We start from the raw sequence: 18,617 nt of genomic DNA on the forward strand, positions 1-18,617 counted from the left end.
GTGTAAAAAATGTGTATATTATATAGGATATATGTTGTATATACGCGGTAGTTTACGACTATAGTGTGTGTGTGTGTGTGTGTGTTGAAACCGGGTCATCCGTAATATTCACCAATCAGTGCGGCCAAAACGCCGTCGTAGACCCATTACCGTTCATCGCGAACACCTGTAAACATTTACATTTTGCTTGTCTCTCCACGTGTAGATATAAATATATACCTACAATTAACTATATTTAGATATATATATATATATAAAAAATACGAATAACCTCCCCTCCTATCCCTCATGCCCTCCATACCCCTTGTATGATATTTTATAACCCGCGGTTATCGCGTCGTCGGCGTATGTTAAAATATAATATTATGCATACAACAACGTCATAAAAAAACGCTTATCGTATTATTACACAGTACAATACAGTATATGGCCGCCTACGAGCTGGCGGACGAAAATCTGTCACTGTTATTTACTGATTTCCCTTTTAATATTACTATTATTATATACGTCACGTCTGGTTTGTCTCGACCGAGACTTTGAACTCCGCACGGGGGGTAGATACTGTGCGTGTCCGACCGAACCTGGCGAAAATCGCTTTCGAAATTCCCCGAGCCCTCTCGCACCCTACAGGTTGGGCGCACGATTTTTATCGTGCAACCGTAACACGATAATAATATTATAGTCGGTGTACCATCATTATAGATTCAGAATATATCACAAAAAGCGATTAAACGTCGGCCGATGAGTCGATTTACAGTAGTAAAACGATCATAATACAACAGTCTTATATCCATGTAGGGTTCCAAAACAGTTAATTACATAATATTTATTGTACGTGTAGGACGACAAGAACAATAACATTATCGGTGGCCGTTTAAAGGGTAAACACACACAAGATGGTTTTGCGCACCATCTGGCAGAGCCTTTGGGTTACAGGCGCAGTACCGGTCGCCGTTAGCAACCGTTTTGCTCGGCTGTAGCCGATCGAGCGATACTTGTCTCGGCGGCCACCGGCCACGCCCTTGCGCGTTACACGGACTTCTCCTCGTCCTCACCTCCTTTATGGTCACTGGATATGTCGTTCGTTCAACTTTACCCCCCCGAAAATAACACACCAGGTTTATGCCGGGCAAACATCATTAGAATTATTATTCATCGACGTTCGAAGACGACAAACGGACTTGGAAAAATGACTATATCAACTGTCACAAATTTCACATAAATGTATAATTATTGACGCGATAATTATACACACAAATACAGTGTCCGGCAGAGGGAGCTGTAGACGACTCGATGCGAGCGTAGGTATGCGCTTAGCCGCGTTTGTTTCGCCGTTTGTTTGTGTCGCGTTTGCCGTTTACTCGGTGTACACCGGCGTTTCGTCCCTTCGACAACCCGGTGCCTGAGTCCGTGATCCCCACTGATCGGCCACAACCGCAGACGTCCCGGAGGACGGTGCCGAACGCAGAAAACGCGCATATCAGGTACGTAAGCAAAAGACGGTGGTGTCCCGTGCACGGCCGTGGACTTGGGACACTCTTCGAACTGCAGACACTCATCCAGGCGCTTTGGGTCGGATGGGTTTTTGCGAGATAAATGATTTGTCGAGCCGCTACGGCGTCGCATCTTAATACGGCGTTCCCGGTTAGGCATTTTACCTACACCGACGCGTAGGCGGCAAAATCGCACAACGGTTACAGGCACGCTGAGCTTGCATGCGTACAAAGTACAGCTGTTGTACAGCTACCCTAAACCAATAGTTAAAAGACGTCGTGTGTTCAGGATTTTCAACAATTCAATACCGCGTTATATTATTTAAAAAAAAAAAAAAAAATAGAAGTAAATAACCAACGTCGGCCGGTACAACAGGTCGTCTCTATATATAGCCTACAGCATACGTGTAGTATATATGTATATCCACTATTGTACCCGTCGCATACGGGATCTACTGTAGCTGTTTTTAAACGCGTTTCGTTTATTTCTTCACTGGACTTATTGTAGAATAATCTATTATATACATTATCAATATTTAAACGAAAATAATCAAACAGGAGCAGCGTCGTCGAGAAAACATTACGAATTATTGATTTTTTAGGTTAGTGTTCCACAGGTGTTCGCCGTGATAATTAACGTGTAGTATACTGTATACGATATGACACTATACGAAGATTTGTTGTGATGTAGATGCCCCACGAATGCAATGCGATATTGATATAATTTCTCGGCCACTAATGTTCCAATTACAATCTTAATTTATAATATTATACATTGTCAGTAAACGTGTCCAGTCTAGAATCTGGTAAGCCGAGCTCTAGGGCCGTGATGTCCCTCGCTTTTTACAACAGATAAATACATTTTTAAAAAAAACGTTGTTTAGATATCGGCTTTGTAGGCTAGAATCATGACGAAGTTATATAGATGTTTAAAATAATTATTATATGTGTATTCATCTAAACTCATTATAACACAACCACCGTATCACGCCGAACTATAAATTAAAAATATATTTAAAATGAATAATAAATAGCTATGTACTATAGATATGAAGGTTGTATATGAAATGAATGTCACTCTATAAATCTAAAATGTATTGTTCTTGGTAGATATTTTTATATATCTTGGGATGAGCAAGCTTCTTCGCATAATATAATATTCTAAGCAAAAAACTAATTATTACATGGTAGTTCCTACAAACCCCTCTTACAAATAGATATTTCACACGAAGTGCTACTTAATGCCATTGAGAACCTTTATAATATATAATATTCAATTAAAATAATCCAATTTTTCATTCACAAACAAAATACAATTTTATCAAGTTTTCTATCAGTCGAATCTAGATGTCTCTGTGTACAATAAAGTAATTGAAAAGAAGTATAAAAAATGAGCGCACTATTATATAGAAAATTAAATAAGAACGTACAAACTTACAAGTTTATTAGTTTTTGAAAATGTTGTTATTATGTTAAATTTAACAATCATTGAATTATAAACCGCCTTTCACCTTTAAAATACAAATTCTATAAAGTCAAGAGCTGACTATTCTCAGTCACAAGTTTAAAGCTTATCGAGGTTGACCATCATGTTATTTATGTTGTTTGTATTATTTTGTAGATGCGGTCTTATACGTACAGTAAATAATAAACTGATGTTTTTAAAATGTTTAATAGATAAACAGAACTGGCAGTGATAATTGATGGTAGGAGTGCGATGGCGGATGTGCAAATGGATATTTACGAGGACATGTTGTTCAAAGAGATCACGAAAAAAATGTACGGCCAAGACGCTGGACAAGATGCGTACAAAATGGTCGAGGAAGGATTGAGTATGATGGACAACGAAACTACCGAGTCTTTTGGAGAAACGTCACAGCCCGAGGAGGACCCTTGGGTGACTAGTGACGAGACAATATCGTGGACCACGTCCAAGATAGCCAGCTACAACGCGGAAAAGAAATTGTTCAAGTGCCAAGAATGCGAATCTATGGGCCTGCTGTCCAGCGTGGCCGAACATTGGTTGGGCTCGCACGCTGACGTCAAAGTGTACCAGTGTCCGCAGTGTCCGTACGCGAGCGCGTGGGCCCGGTGCATACGGATGCACTTGACCCGGCAGCACAACGTGGTGGCTAATCAAGGGGCCGAGGTGCGTACGCCGTGGAAGGAAAGCCCGGTACTGGAGGAAGTGTCCAGTTATTTGGAACGGCTTAAGTCCAAAGCGGACGCCAACGAACCAGAAGAGTTTGCGAGTGGTGCGTCCGAGATCAAAGAGGACGAACCACTGGTGGCTATAGACACGGAGACGCAAACGGCTCAAAAGCGTTTTAACTGTGCTCACTGTCCGTACGCAACGGACCGCCGGGACCTGTACACCAGGCACGAGAACATTCACAAAGAGGAAAAACCTTTCCAGTGCGACATCTGCCAGAAACAGTTCAACCGGGCGGACCACGTGAAAAAACACTACACGCGCATGCACCGCGAGTACGAATACAGCTTGAGTCGGGTGAAACGGGATTCGTTTAACAAAATGATAGTGCCGTCCGCTCAGAGGGTCACTCTGTACTCGGGCGATCCTCCATCCGAACCAGATGCTCAAACGCAGCAACAACAACAACAACCGCAGCAGCAACAACAACAACCGCAGCAGCAGCAACAACAACCGCAGCAACAACAACCGCAACAACAACAGCAGCAGATCATTTTGTCGCAGGCCATCGATGCAACACATCCATCCATTATCACCGCCCCGCTCACACTGGACGACCATCAACAGACGGTGGTCAACATCGCTTTGGTCAACTTTAATGAGCAAACCGGCACTCATACCATTCAGATACCGATACCTACCAACCAGATAAAACCGGTTAGTACTATATAAGTACTGATGTTGCATGAGAGTTTAATTTTAATAATATACATTTTAAATGTGTACGTGCGTAGGTGATGTTCACACAGGATCACACGTTGATGACCGTGGATTCCATAATCAATCCAACCGCGACCACGGCCACCGTAACGGCGGCGGCAAGGCCCAAAGGCAAGGGCAGCAAAAAGAACTTCGAGAAGCGGTACAACTGCACGTTCTGCTCGTGGACCGGCGTGGACAACTGGTGCCTGAAACGGCACCTAAACACTCATGTGAAACCGTATGAATGCATGTTCTGCGAGTACAAAGCGGCCAGAGCTGAGCGACTGGCCACACACGTGTACAAAGTGCACAGCAAACGTATGTGTTGCAGATGCTCGTACGTGGCGCATGACCAAGACGACTTGTACAGTCACCAAACCGAACACAACCAGTGAGCAAAATTGATTATTCAAAGAACAATAAAACATAGATACCACATAAAAAAAACTTATATTGGACAGTAAAATGTAATATGATAATTAAATAATTGAATCGGTCATTTGAGAAACGCTTTAAGAAACAAAATCTAAATTTTACAGGACAAGGAAAAAAAAGGGATTATTTTTAATACGCTGGCTTAAGTCTAAATTATTAAACATAAAATGTTATTTTAATAACTTATTATGGCAAATAATTAAATTAAAAAGTTTATAAAATGTATTAAATAGCCCCAAAACATATAAAAACAATTCGCATAGACACGGAAAGGTACATTTGTTTTGTCTAAAAATTTAATTCCTTTCAGTTTCATTGAAATCCGCGTTCTCCTCGTTTAACGGTCGTGCCCGTTTTGCCAAAATAAACTATAAAAAATTTACTAATAGGTCAATTTACAACTTCTAAAATAATTAAATTCCTAAAAATTGTGTTTCCAATGTATGAATAATTTCAATACTTCCACATTTAATGGGATAGTGGGTACCTTATTTAATTGAGCATACTTAAAATACCAGAGAACTAAATTATAGTTACACAATTTATTATATAAATAACAATTCGACACCTAGATCATTTCTTGTTGTTCGCATCAAACATGTCAGACAAAACATTTTTTTTTTTTAATAACATTTTTGTTTTTAGCAAAAGTGTAAGATCAAGACGGACTCAGACATCACCTACGCCGTCTTCTCCTGAACACAGCGAAGAAACCGCCGACAATAGCGATGTGATTGTAGTCTGGCCAGTAGAGTCTCAAAATTCAATTTCTATATAAAACAAAAATAGAAACAATTATTTTTACTTGTGTGCCAATGTCGATGATTACAGGGACGAACATAATGTACCTTGAAAAGTCACGAGTGCAGTGTAAAGTACAAGTTATACTTACTAAATAACATACCTATGATAATTTATAAAATTAAGACACGGCGCATTAAAAAAAAAAAAAAGCTCGAGTTTTATAACATAGTCATAGGGTTTAGGGGAGGTGGCACTAGGCTCAGAGACCAGAGTGTCACAAATCAGGTGCTACTATAGTACAATTTTAAGTTGTTTGATATTAATAGGTAATATGTTGGTAATAAATGTCAATGGTCCTCGCCACATCTATAAATGCGGTCCTGCTTATAACCAAATGTTAAGTTTTCATTGTTCGTACAAAAAAACTGAATAGGTAATTATTACAAAGAATTATTTGAGTGCCAACTAGTAGGACTAAGCGGTAAAATATATTATGGGTAAATATGTTTACTTAATTTCGTTGGTTTGAGATTACTAAGCGTATATGACATGTTAGTAAGTAGAAAAATAAAAACGTTATTTTTTTATTTTTTTACAGGGATTGGTTATTTTTTAAATTATTAATTTAAGTAGGTAGTTCATTTACCTACGCAACGAGTAATGACCATGGTTAAACATTCCAAATGACCTAATCTATACATAAATATAAAATATCTGAGGAAAATTAAAAAATATGCATTAGCTAGCGCCGGCTGTTTTTTTTTTTTTTTTGTTATTGATTTAAAAAAAAGGTTGTTGTTTTGTTTTAAAAATACAGTGTCGTCATTTATTGTTAAATTTACCAAGAGGCACTTTATTATTATAATAAGAATATAATTATTAAGTTTTAAAAAATAAAGTATGAACTTGTCTCAGTAATCTCTTGCAGGGTTTTTTGTCAGCATTGCGAATTGTGTAATTAACGAAATAATATTAATTAATTTTAATTATATTATAATGTAAGGTTTAATTAAAAAAATATGTAAGATAATTGCAAATTAATTTGTCGTTTCTCGTATTTAAGGCACGTTGATTTAATATTTTGTTGTTTGAAATTTTATTGGATATCTTCGAGAATAATTGTTTTTTTGACAGTGTGCTAAAATTATAATTCATTTATGACCAATTATTATGAAATGTAATACATTGACTATTGACTATTATTGTACAGTGTATGAGTAACACTACCAAATTTCACTAATTCATTGAGTTGACAATTTGAAAGCAAATTGGTTTAAGTCACAAACAAATTATCTTAAAACCAATAAAACTAATAACAGTATATTGAAAATTAGAATCATTTGAATCTTGTTGAAATAAATATTGAACGAAACCGTCATTATAATTAGAACATAATTTCAATACCTAAAACAACATTTTGTTATTTACACATATATTATATCAGTGCAGCAAAATTAAATTAAAAGAAATTTCAATTTCAATTTTATCTTAACTAGTAATATTAAAATTGTGTTGTGTGGCTGTAATTCATTTGTTTTTTTTATATAAATAGGTAAACAAGAAAAAATCTTTGTTATTTTTAAAACTTAAACTATTGTACTAAGATCTTAATGATTTCAAAGGAGTGTATTGTAATGGTAAAAAATATTTGCATTGAAGTTATATCAAACACAGATTTTATGTATTAGTACATATTTTGTTTATTATTCGAGTATTAAAATAATGTATAACTGTTGTGCTGTTTAATTTTTTTCACATTATTTTTATTGCACATAAAGTTAAAACTATATGGCAAGTATAATTATATATAAATATATAATTATAAAATATTATTGAATAAGTAAAATTAAGTTTCCTCAAAATAAAACTATAAAAAAAATAGTAAACATTTATCCAATCTAATTAGTATAATTACAGTTTTTAGTAAACAAAAATAAGTATAATTAGTTTTAAAATATTATTTGAGTTTTTTTTCTATACTTCTTTAAATAATTTAAGAAACCGTATAATACCCTAACCACAGTTAATAGCAAAAACAAACAATATTTTTTATTGTAAAAATTTAAATTGTTAAATACACTAGAGTTTAGAACGAAGATTGGATTTAAAGAGTTAAAACAAAAAAAAAATGATTATAAATTAATAGTTTTGTTTCAACAACAAAGAGGTAATATTTGATAACATTTTCTTTTATGACACTTAACGTTATATATTTTACAACTAATCACATAATATGTAAAATTTACATAATGAATATTATAAATTAAAAAATATATATATGATTGACAATAATATTAATAATAAAAACAAACAATCAATGTGGGTTTTTATTAACAAACTAATCAGAGGAAACCATTTTATACCGAAGGGATTGTTCATTGTAGCAGTTACAAACCTTAGATGTCATAACATAATTATTAACAAAAACAAATTAAACTAAAAGAGAGAGAAAGGAAAACTATCACATTAATAATAATATACTTAAAACTACTTTTTGGTTGATGAATTTGTGGGTGTGGTGATGTCTGCAAAATATGAGTCGGCGTTTAACATAGGATCACCCAAGACTGGGGTATTCAGACCGTCATTACTTCCAGCTGATGTGTCAAATGATACTGGAGTGTTGGGTACTGACCAATCAGCTGATGCAGTTATTAAATCATTCAAGTCGTAAGTGTTTGGTGACATACACGATACAATTTGATTGTCAGGTGTTACGTTTAATTCATTCTTGGCTAAAAATTAAAGAAACATCAATAAATCCACAAAATTAGCATTTCTAGTAGGTAATAATAGCTGCTAAATGTGAAAAAAAATTAGAAGTTTTATATTATAGGTATTTTAAATATTAATACTTATACATTTTTATAACACTTGCATACTAATTTAAGTAAAACAAAAAATAGATTATCAAGTATATTAAAGAGATAATGTGTTGACTGTTGAACTACTTGGAAGTTTTCCAAAGTAAAATGTTTGGAGTTAATAGTCAATAGTGTATCAGTGTCAAGCAAATAACAATGTAAAATACATTTGTAGCTATGGTAAAATCAGTTTCATAATTAGGATATCATAACTATTATCAATGTTAAATTATTATTATTAAAAAAAAGAGCAAGAAAAAACCGAACTTTAAACCCCTACTTTTAGCTTCATTCCATACCCGTTTTTTTAAAACATTATTAATATGTGAGTCAACACATATAACAATAAAAAAAAACTTATTCCAATGAATTAAATAACAACATCACTTTTGGTTGTAATAATGGGTTACTGCCAATGTTTAACAACAACTCTAAATAATACATAATTAAATTTACCATCATTAAGTAATTGTTCCTCCGGTGTAATTGGCAAATTCAAATTACTCGGGTCATCACTGATAAACTAAAATGAAAATCAAATTCCAGATTAATATTAAGCCATTATGTGGTTTGTAAATAACTAAGTTCTAATTATAATTGTATAACCTACTTACATTCAAAAACATGTTAGCATCAAACGTGTACTTATCATTTAATCCTTTCAGAATATTTTCTAAATCGGCTTGAACAGAATCTATGTGCTTGCTAACATTTTCTCTAAAGTAAAAAAAAAATACACAATAATCATTATGATGAGTTTGTTATTTGTTATAAGTATTTAATTAAACATTACATAGTTTTGATAAACAAATAATAACAAACATCAATATTTTAACACTTGTAATGCTATTGTAGAGTACAATTTAATTTTGTTATTATTAATAAAAGAATTGTTTGATTTTTCGTAAATATTTTTTTCGTATGTTAACAAATCTATTATGTTATTATTAAGTCGTAGGTCAACAAAATGTAATTTAAAAGATAACATTAGTTATTTTATCGATAATCTATTTCAGAGCACGTGTGTTTGATGTATGTTCTAAAACCATAATATAAATTCTAAGTGTTTAAAATTGGACATTGGACGTTAGGGGATCGTGATGTTATCCTCAAAAAGGTGGTAAACCATTTTATCATACCCTCCCACCACTACAAAAAAAGTTAACCACATATAAAAAGTTTTATGAGTTTTTTTTATCATTTTCTTTATGAGGAGAAAATAATAATAAACATCATACTTTTCGTGGACATTAGGTAAACTTGATGCAATAGGATTGCCATCAGGACATGGTAGAACTTGCCTTGGTTCTGGATGAGCTAACTGCATATTATTACTCTCTAAAGACATTTCATTCCACAAGACGTTTTCATCGGATATTGTCCTAGATAATATTTAAAAAACAAGTTAAATAATACACAGAAAATTGGCAGTTATATTAAAAATTAATTCAATGATACTAAACAATTTCACATATCACACTTAAAAAATAATTTTGAAAAATTCAATAGGTATACTTACACCTCTGGTTCCTCAAAACTCATTTCGGGGATTGATATGACTGGTGGATCGTTACCCTTAGGTTCTACTTTGATAATATATGGCTTAACTGAAGATCCAATATCAAAACTGTTTGAATCATTGAATTTATTTGTTTTTTTCTTAGCTGTAGTATTTTGTTTTGTTCTTTTTCCAGGTGCTTTCAAAGTTTCGTTAGCCGGTTTAAGTGCAGCTGGTTTTGCAGGAACAATAGGAACAAACGCCGATTTTGGTTCTAGTAATTCTTCAGTCGGAGACACGGAAACTTCCCTGATCAAATCGTCTAGCGGAGAACTAATTGTAATTTCATTTGGTGCAAAAACTTCTTCAGCTGTCGAACTACAAGGACTGCTTAACATTTGTGACATATTGCTAGGGCTTAAAACCATACCTTCCGGTTCAACGACTTCTCTGTTAACAAAAGTATTATATTTTTCTAATAATTTCTTAAAACTTCTTAAATGTATATAATTATTAAATATTAAATTATTACTTTAGAATAGCCCCAGAGTTATATTCATCGTCACTCATGTGCAAAACATCAGTAGGATCTAGTTCATGAATTACCGGGCCAGATGAAGTAGATGGTTTAAACTTTGAGTTCTAAAACAAATTTAGTTCAATATTTTTATATTTTTTCAGCGTAATATAATAAGTAATAACACTTTCATAACAATAAATAAAAACTCACACTAAATGTTTTACTTGAATTTGCTTTTTCAGATGGCTTATGGTGCATTATAGGAAGAACATACCTGCCATTGGTATTTACTTCCCTGCATAATGTATTGCTGCTACTCGGTTGTCTTAGAGTAACAAGAAATTGTATTAGCTTGAAACAAAATAATTGTATTATATTAAGATAAAAAACATTTTTTGCGTAAAATTTAAAACCCATTCAAAATTGATTGCAGTTCCATAAAAATAAAAATAAACTTACTTGATTTAAAATTCTCTGTTGTTTCATATGTTTTTGTCTGGTAACCGCGAGTTCTCGCCATAAACATTCATTTTCATGTTTCATGGCCATAAATTTTGAATCAAGCATTTTGTTTTTGTCTTTTATTTGGTTTACCTCTTTTATAAGCGTGCTAATTGCATCAACTGAATCAATATCAGGTTTTATACTTTGCTAGACAAAAAAGAAAAAAAAGTACTTAATTTATATGCTTATGGATAAGAAGTGATCTACAATTAGCATAAAAATGCTAGCTCAAATGAGGTTAAATAGTGATAGTAACGAAGAGTCCATTGAATTTGTTCACTAGGTTGTATAATTAGACATTATATTGCTATATACACATACATTTGTAAATAATACATATATGTTCCTATCAAAGCTCTTTGGTTTTCTAAATAAAGCGATTACAAGTAAACTTTCGATAACTTATCCTACCTATCACTTATTATTATTGAAATATAACATACAAATCATAATTTCATTTGATTTGCTCTTTTAAAATCTATTTATCCAGAGACATTGCAAATGTAATTTTAACCCCATTAACAACAATTAAGTTACTTTCAGCTTTATTAATAGAAATCAATTAGTTCTAAGTTTTACCATTGAATAATCTTTTTATTCTAATATTGTGAATTATTGTAGTTATCTATTACTAAAAACAAACTAATATTATTATTACTATACAAACGTACCACTTTATCTCCTCTTTTTTGCTTTATTGACAATAGCAAGCTAGGATGGTCTTTCATGAAGTATGGGTGTGCGTATTCACAGCTTGTTCCATGATTGGAAGTATGATCAATATCAGATATTCTTTTATTGAAACCATCTAAAATAGATAACAATTGTAATCAAGAATCCAATAAAACTTAAATTGTTCAAAAAAATGAAAAAAGTTTTAACAAAATAACAACTTGATAAATTAAAATTAAGGGTTACATGTTAAAAATTGCATAAGAATAATCATAGTCAACACATACTTTTAGTGATCTCAACATAATTCTGTATACTTACATATGTGCAATTGCCTCACAAAACTCATGAAATTGTTGTGCTTGAAGTATCTAGGAAGTACGTCGCAGAATTCTACTTGATTATTTATGATAAAACTGTCTCCTTCCTGAAAAGTCAAAATTTAATTATAACTTAGTATTTATTATAATTATATTTCCATTGTCAATGCTTAAATAGTTAAAAGCCCGAGAAAAAAATGTTTACTTACTTTGCTCCATTTTATTACATGATCTGTATCTGGGCTGTTAACTAAAGTCCAAAGTTTTCTTAAAAATAAAGATATACGTTGATCGTTCACTGGATTGCTGTCCGGCATGATTACTCAAAGAAGTCAAACGACATGCACCTGTATATTACATGTAGATGGAAATGGACCCAATTGCTTGTACAAGAACTGAAAATCGTCTTAACGCCAAATCAGTTAATATCTCTGTTAAAAAATCCCAAAAACATAAAAATGCTCAACACAACATAAAAATTAAAATAATTAATAAATATTATTGCAATTCGCAAATTCTTATCATTCATTTTTCATTTACATGATAATGAAATTTAACAGTGTCGCATCTTTACGAATATTAGTTATTGCAATAATATACGCGGCAACTTGATTTCAGTCGCGACTTTCGAGCTTTGTTGTTGAAACTTGAAAGTCAATTTTTATCTTAAATATTTTTAGCGGATATTAACGACTTTTTACCCGCCCTGTAGGATAAAATAACATATTTAATAATAGTAAAATATACGAGATATGTAAAATAGAATGAGGAAAAATCAATTAAATTAAAATTTAAACATAACATTTTTGAGGATTTGGTATGCCCAATTTACGGCATGTTAAAAAATACAATAACTCGACGTACCTAAAATTATAAGTATTCCTAACAACCAACTTCTAAATGCCGTTTCGACCATTGGTATAAAAACGTGACACGTGTCGACAACTGCTCACAACCGCCACACTCACGTTACTACTAAATACTAATCGCAATCTAAAATTTCGGTAGTTATATGAATCATGGCTAAATATATTATAATTATTAACATTTATAACTATTTACCTACGATATAGATTCAGTGTAGTATGCAGTGTGTCTGTATCTAATGTTGGATACATACTTACTATAAAATATTTCCATATGCTTGCAGTTGCAAAAAACCTTTATTGGTTCTACAAATCGTACGGTCCAAATACCTGTTAAGACTATAGATCCAATCATTCAGTAAAAGGTTTATGGAACCAAACGTTTGTGGGCAACATTCAATCAGTTATTAACTACAAAGTGTTTAATTTTTTATGTGTAGGTAGTCATAAAAAAAATTAAAAAACTATTCCCGTAATCTCTTTTGTAGTTCTCGTAAAAATCGATGCCAATCGAATAACGTTTTCTTAGTGAATTACATAATATTCATAATATGTACTCGGCCAAAACATATTGTGTACATATATTAATGATAAATGTTATTTAAATTAATTATTTTAGTTTTTACTTTTTGCACCTTTCATAAATAGACGTTTATAATAAATATGGTACATAAAAATACTCTTCTATTGATCCCATGCATTAATATTATTTTTCCGCTATAAATTTTAAACCCTAATAAATTATTCGCCAACCGCCTATAGCATATTGCTACATAGTTATATTGTAACCTTTGATGCTTTCTTTTCAAATAATAATTACTAATTAGTAATTCATTTATAAAACACCCATACCCTTTTAAATACAAATGTACCTAAACTAGAAACGGTAACGACACATACATTTTATTTTATCTGAACATAGCTAATATTGGCTAAATAATAATCGCGAGAACGTTTTTTTACATATTTAAAAAAATGAGAACTTTATCTAGGTACAACATTCACAATTTATACTATAACTCTTGACATTTTTTCACTTTTTTAAGTGCTTATATTTAAGATGAAATTTAAGTTTTCTAAAAATACTGATGAGAGAACCTAGCCAGTTCTCCTCTTTATAACGGTATCAACACTTTTTTTTATGACCATTTTGCTTTGCCACAAACACTTTTTACAAGTATTTAAAGGGTATGACGTCCTCTTAAATAATAGAAAATATAAATTGGGATATTTAATATGACAACAAAATAAAATACCTGACCTGTTATGTATCCTTAAGCTATTTATGGCCATTCACACTAATTTTAGTTTAAAATTTAAGAACAGCCTAACAATACTTTTAAGTTAAAGCCAAACTTTTGAGTGATCATCAATAGTTTTCTGATTGTATAATAAATTATTTTTTATGTGTAGTAAAAAGAAATAAAAGTTAATATTTTAGAAAAATTAGACAAACTAATTTTCACTCATAAATTACACATTAAATATTGTATAAATTATGTCTACTTTCTCAGATCTACAACACATAGCCAAATTAAAGAAAACATTTTGTTGTTGATGCAGTTTAGTGTATGTACATTTTACAACCACTTTAAGAAACCAATGTTACATAATAATATACGCATAGATAAATGACAGAAAAAAAACAGTGTGAGTTATATTCATTTTTTATAAAACAATACATTCTAATCCCTTGAAAATATATTATATTTCTTATATATTATTTATATAAAAGCTCAATGTAATTTTTTATTTTTAACTATAAATCCAAGAATTGTATTTTGTCAAATACCGGGTAATTGGTTAACTATGGACCAGTCAATAACTTAGAAGATATTTTTTTTTAATTATTTTTTTTATAATTGTATTGTTATTAATTGGGACAATTTAAATATATTTTTTTAAACTATAACTCGGTCCCTTAATAGTTAAAATCTTATAAACTTGAGTTTTTTAAATAGTAACAAATATATTTGATTAACTTTTTGAGTTAAAAATAATTTGCTGAATATTTTGACTGGTCGATAACCAGTTTTGGGTAATTAGTTTTTAAGTTATTTAATTTTAAAAGTTATGACAGGAGGGGAAAGCGGTTAAGTAATGCGCGCAGATAAAAACATCTCTACTCTCCACCCATCCTCCCGTCCTAAATTTTAAACAAATAATTTAAAAACTAATTATTCAAAACTGGTTAATCGACCAGTCAAAATATTCAGCAATTTTTTCTTAACTTAAAAAGTTAATAAAATGTTTACGTTACCATTTAAAATTCTGAAGTTCATACGGTTTTAACATATAAGGGATAGGGTTATATTTTTCAAAAATATATTAAATTTGTCCCAACTAATAACTATAAAATAATAAAAAAAAAAATTTTTAAAATTCTTATATCTTCTAAGTTATTGACTGGTCCATAGTTAACCAAACACCCGATACATTTTTTTTTCAATTGTTAATTTGTATGAAAATAAATTAAATGTAATACTCCTAAACAATAAACAGCGAGTCTATTGTCATAATTAGTTTTACCATAAAAGAAATTTGCCCAAAAATGGTACTTAACTAAATCATGAATAAATGACTCATATATTAAGTCATATATTAACACCATAGTTAAAATCATGATTTAAATATACCAGGTATTACATTTTTACCCTTCATCGAAATTTTCAAAGATAAAAATAAAATGGCTATGTAAGGGTTAGTCAATTAAATTAATTTATTAAATATTAGTATTATGTACATTTTTATCAAAAAACAATGATGTACTATTATGCAGCTATTTTATGAATTGATAATATAATAAAAAGTGGGTACGCAATAACCTTGTATATTTAAGCCATGGTTAAAAAATAACAGAAGTTATAAAAAAAATTGTTTACACCAACCATACAAAACAAAATTAAGGTGCACTGTGTAATCTTAAAAATATTTTATAATTATTTGGAACCTATAAAATACTACAACAAAATAGAAACTATTTTAGATAAAACCTAAACATTTCAAATCAAATTTTAAAAAATGTATAAATATTCACATATAAAAAAAAATCCCTTATAAAATTATAATATGAATATCAAAATAAAATACATATAAATTTAATTTGTTTACATCATTACATAAAAAAATAATAAATTGAATTGTACTCATTTGTCTCAGATGTCTGGTCAATGTGTAATAATATAGATAATAATTTGTTAATGTTGAATAACTAAATACATTGTTTAGTGACTCCAAGTTTAAAAATTAAAATCTATCTCTTTTAAAGGTTGATCTTCAACATCATTAATAGTTTTCAATACTAACTCTATAAGACAATTATTTAAACTAAAAATATCTTTGGCAGCATCTATTTGAATGAAATTATCACCTTTTAGTTTTTCAAATTTTTTATCGACTTCATTTTGGAACTCGGTATTTTCATATCGTTCTTCTCCAAATCCCCCTCGTTTCATCATTTCTTCTAATGATAATTTTAAAAACATCACTAAATCTGGTTTGGGTAGACCATTTTCTGGAGCACAACACCAATTTAAGTTGACACATTTTTTTGCACTCGTAAATGCTATACCTGAATATGAATAACGATCTACTATTAGTGTAACTCCGGATTGTATTTGTTTGTGTATTTCAGGTTCTAATTCCCAACGATTGGCACTAAATAATAAATGTACAGATCGATCAGGAAGATCAATTTTCCTTGATAGATATTGATCGATTATAGTTCCAATAGGTGTAGAGCGATCTGGGAAAGAAATCTTTTTCGCTGGTATTTTTAAATTGTTCAATCTTTCAACAAGTTTTGAACATTGAGTAGACTTTCCAGATCGATCGCAGCCTTCTAAAACAATTAATGCCCCTCTTCTCGACGTCTTAGCCATATTAACTTATTGCTGTAACAAAAATCAAAATACATTTTTTTTTTAAATAATTATATACATTGACAAATTTATTTAACATTAGTAAAAATACTTTATTAAAACTGTAAATTCAATATGATCTAGTCATACTTTAACACTTGAGTATTTAACAAAACGAGAAAAAGTATATAGTTTGAGGGATCTGTGACGATGAAAATATGTTTTTATTTATTGTACTATAATCATTTGTATATGATTCCACTCTGTTGCATTTGTTTTCTGTATTCCCAACCAAGAAAGCCATACGAAAATAACAAATAAATATGTTTATAAGCATATTATTAAATTATAAATAGGTAGATCGATTTTTATTTTTGACACTTACGGATTTAATTGATGAAAACCAATTATTTGATTGTTAATTAATTTGAAGTCACTAAGATGGACGTTAAATAATTAAATACAAAAGACTTCTCGTGTTTACGTTAAATTTGTTTAAAAATTGTTAAGTCGCGAATCATTAACTACTAAAAACTAAAACACTACAAGCTATTGACTAAGTACTAAAACGAAAAATATATTTGACAAAGCACAGCAAGAGTAATAATATTGATTAAATACAATGCTAATTAGAAACAAAAAACCGCCAATTTTAACAGAACCAATTGTTTGTACGTTTATCTTCTTTTCAACGAGCAACGCCCGCGCCCCGCCGTCGCGAAAGGCCGGTCGTGCTCGTGATCGTGGTTAATGGTAGCCACAAAATATTGTTAAAAAGTTAACGGGAACCTAACCTATTATATTATTATAAGCTGTGTTATCACAGAATAACCAGAAAGGAAGCTTTAAAAAATTACATGGCTTCTTATGAGTCGCCAAAAAGGCTGACTGTCATATGATTTTTGCATATAGGAGCCATGATTGAAATATACATGATTATTGCACATATACATCTTCTTCATCAAACATTCGATGATAAAAACGAATATGTCAGCATAACGGGCTGACAATCAAAATCAAGTATATAATCAAACGGTGAAATATATAGTACTCTGTATTAGTAAAATTTATATCCCGTTACACGCTGTCATTTTATTCCTGAAGAAAACAGAGACGAGACGATGTGTAATAAGTAATGACATAGATTAATTACAATATTTAATCTATGGTTGGCGCCACAGATATATATATATAATAAACTAGATTGCTAACTAGCGATAAGAATTGAAGCCGACGGTCCGCCATTCTGGTGGGATTTATGTGTGTTATCAATGCATATAATATAAATCTGTATATATTATTATATCAATAATATAATATATATATGTATTATAATTGATATAATAATATATAATATATAATGTGATTGTTATAAACATATATTATTCTCGCGTGATATGGTTCTAATTCCCACCAGGATGGCGGAAAGTGGCTGCTTCAATCTTCTCTATTGGTGGTATATACAGTTAGCAATCTAGTTTATTATATATATCTGTGGTTGGCGCATAGATTAAATACATGTATTTAATCTATGGTAATGATCTGTATATTTCCAACCATGATGGGAGCCAGACCATCATCGTGTTGCCACGCTTTGAAAACGTAATTCTCGTAAAATGAGTGACAAAATTATCGTACATTGATAAAAAATATCGTACACATTTTTTTCATAGATACTAGGTATTGGGAACTCGCTTCACGCTCGTTTCGCTCGCTCAGCCAGCAGTAATTCGCTATCCGAAATAATTCGTGCCTCGTGACTTAAGAAAATAAACATTACTTCTTTTATTGATAAAACTCTTATCATAACTAAGTATAAGATACAAAACTTAATAGTACAATATACAATAAAAAATACAGAACAATTTAACTAATTGTCGGATTTTCATTGTCCACACAACACAACTGAAGTTATAGATTTTATTTT

The 18,617-nt window shown here is 31.0% G+C and overlaps 3 protein-coding genes across 6 annotated transcripts; 1 reads left to right on the forward strand and 2 right to left on the reverse strand.

Annotated features, from left to right (window-relative positions):
• Positions 1-1,024: 1,024 nt before the first annotated feature.
• LOC126834306 (zinc finger protein 184-like) lies at positions 1,025-6,363 on the forward strand. The gene is made up of 4 exons (XM_050566127.1): positions 1,025-1,484; positions 3,171-4,362; positions 4,440-4,798; positions 5,488-6,363. The coding sequence occupies exons 2-4, from the start codon at positions 3,211-3,213 to the stop codon at positions 5,618-5,620; spliced, it is 1,644 nt and encodes a 547-aa protein (XP_050422084.1). The 5' UTR covers positions 1,025-1,484; positions 3,171-3,210; the 3' UTR covers positions 5,621-6,363.
• Positions 6,364-7,686: 1,323 nt separating this feature from the next.
• LOC126834293 (heat shock factor protein) lies at positions 7,687-12,846 on the reverse strand. 2 transcript variants are annotated; one of them, XM_050566101.1, is made up of 12 exons: positions 12,829-12,846; positions 12,174-12,395; positions 11,966-12,071; positions 11,644-11,780; positions 10,928-11,119; positions 10,679-10,819; positions 10,481-10,590; positions 9,970-10,398; positions 9,689-9,832; positions 9,065-9,167; positions 8,907-8,973; positions 7,687-8,321 (listed from the first exon to the last, which is right to left on the reverse strand). In XM_050566101.1, exons 2-12 carry the CDS (start codon positions 12,279-12,281, stop codon positions 8,074-8,076), a joined length of 1,785 nt encoding a protein of 594 aa, XP_050422058.1. In that variant the 5' UTR covers positions 12,282-12,395; positions 12,829-12,846; the 3' UTR covers positions 7,687-8,073. The 2 variants fall into 2 exon arrangements, with proteins under 2 accessions (XP_050422058.1, XP_050422059.1); XM_050566102.1 differs by lacking the exon at positions 12,829-12,846 and having other exon boundaries at positions 9,752-9,832; positions 12,174-12,466.
• A 2,740-nt stretch (positions 12,847-15,586) lies between these two features.
• Positions 15,587-18,575, reverse strand: LOC126834331 (thymidylate kinase). Of its 3 annotated transcripts, none has more exons than XM_050566171.1 (2): positions 18,349-18,575; positions 15,587-16,723 (listed from the first exon to the last, which is right to left on the reverse strand). In XM_050566171.1, the coding sequence occupies exon 2, from the start codon at positions 16,709-16,711 to the stop codon at positions 16,070-16,072; it is 642 nt and encodes a 213-aa protein (XP_050422128.1). In that variant the 5' UTR covers positions 16,712-16,723; positions 18,349-18,575; the 3' UTR covers positions 15,587-16,069. The 3 variants fall into 3 exon arrangements, with proteins under 3 accessions (XP_050422128.1, XP_050422127.1, XP_050422126.1); XM_050566170.1 differs by lacking the exon at positions 18,349-18,575 and adding an exon at positions 16,841-16,973; XM_050566169.1 differs by lacking the exon at positions 18,349-18,575 and adding an exon at positions 17,076-17,785 and having other exon boundaries at positions 15,595-16,723.
• Between the last annotated feature and the right edge of the window lie 42 nt (positions 18,576-18,617).

Source organism: Adelges cooleyi, unplaced genomic scaffold (genome assembly GCF_023614345.1).
Source record: "Adelges cooleyi isolate 19-005CV unplaced genomic scaffold, UGA_ACOO_1.1 ACOO_flye_CR_arks_rails_tigmint_CR_PRNA_21, whole genome shotgun sequence".
In the NCBI taxonomy this organism is placed as follows: domain Eukaryota; kingdom Metazoa; phylum Arthropoda; class Insecta; order Hemiptera; family Adelgidae; genus Adelges; species Adelges cooleyi.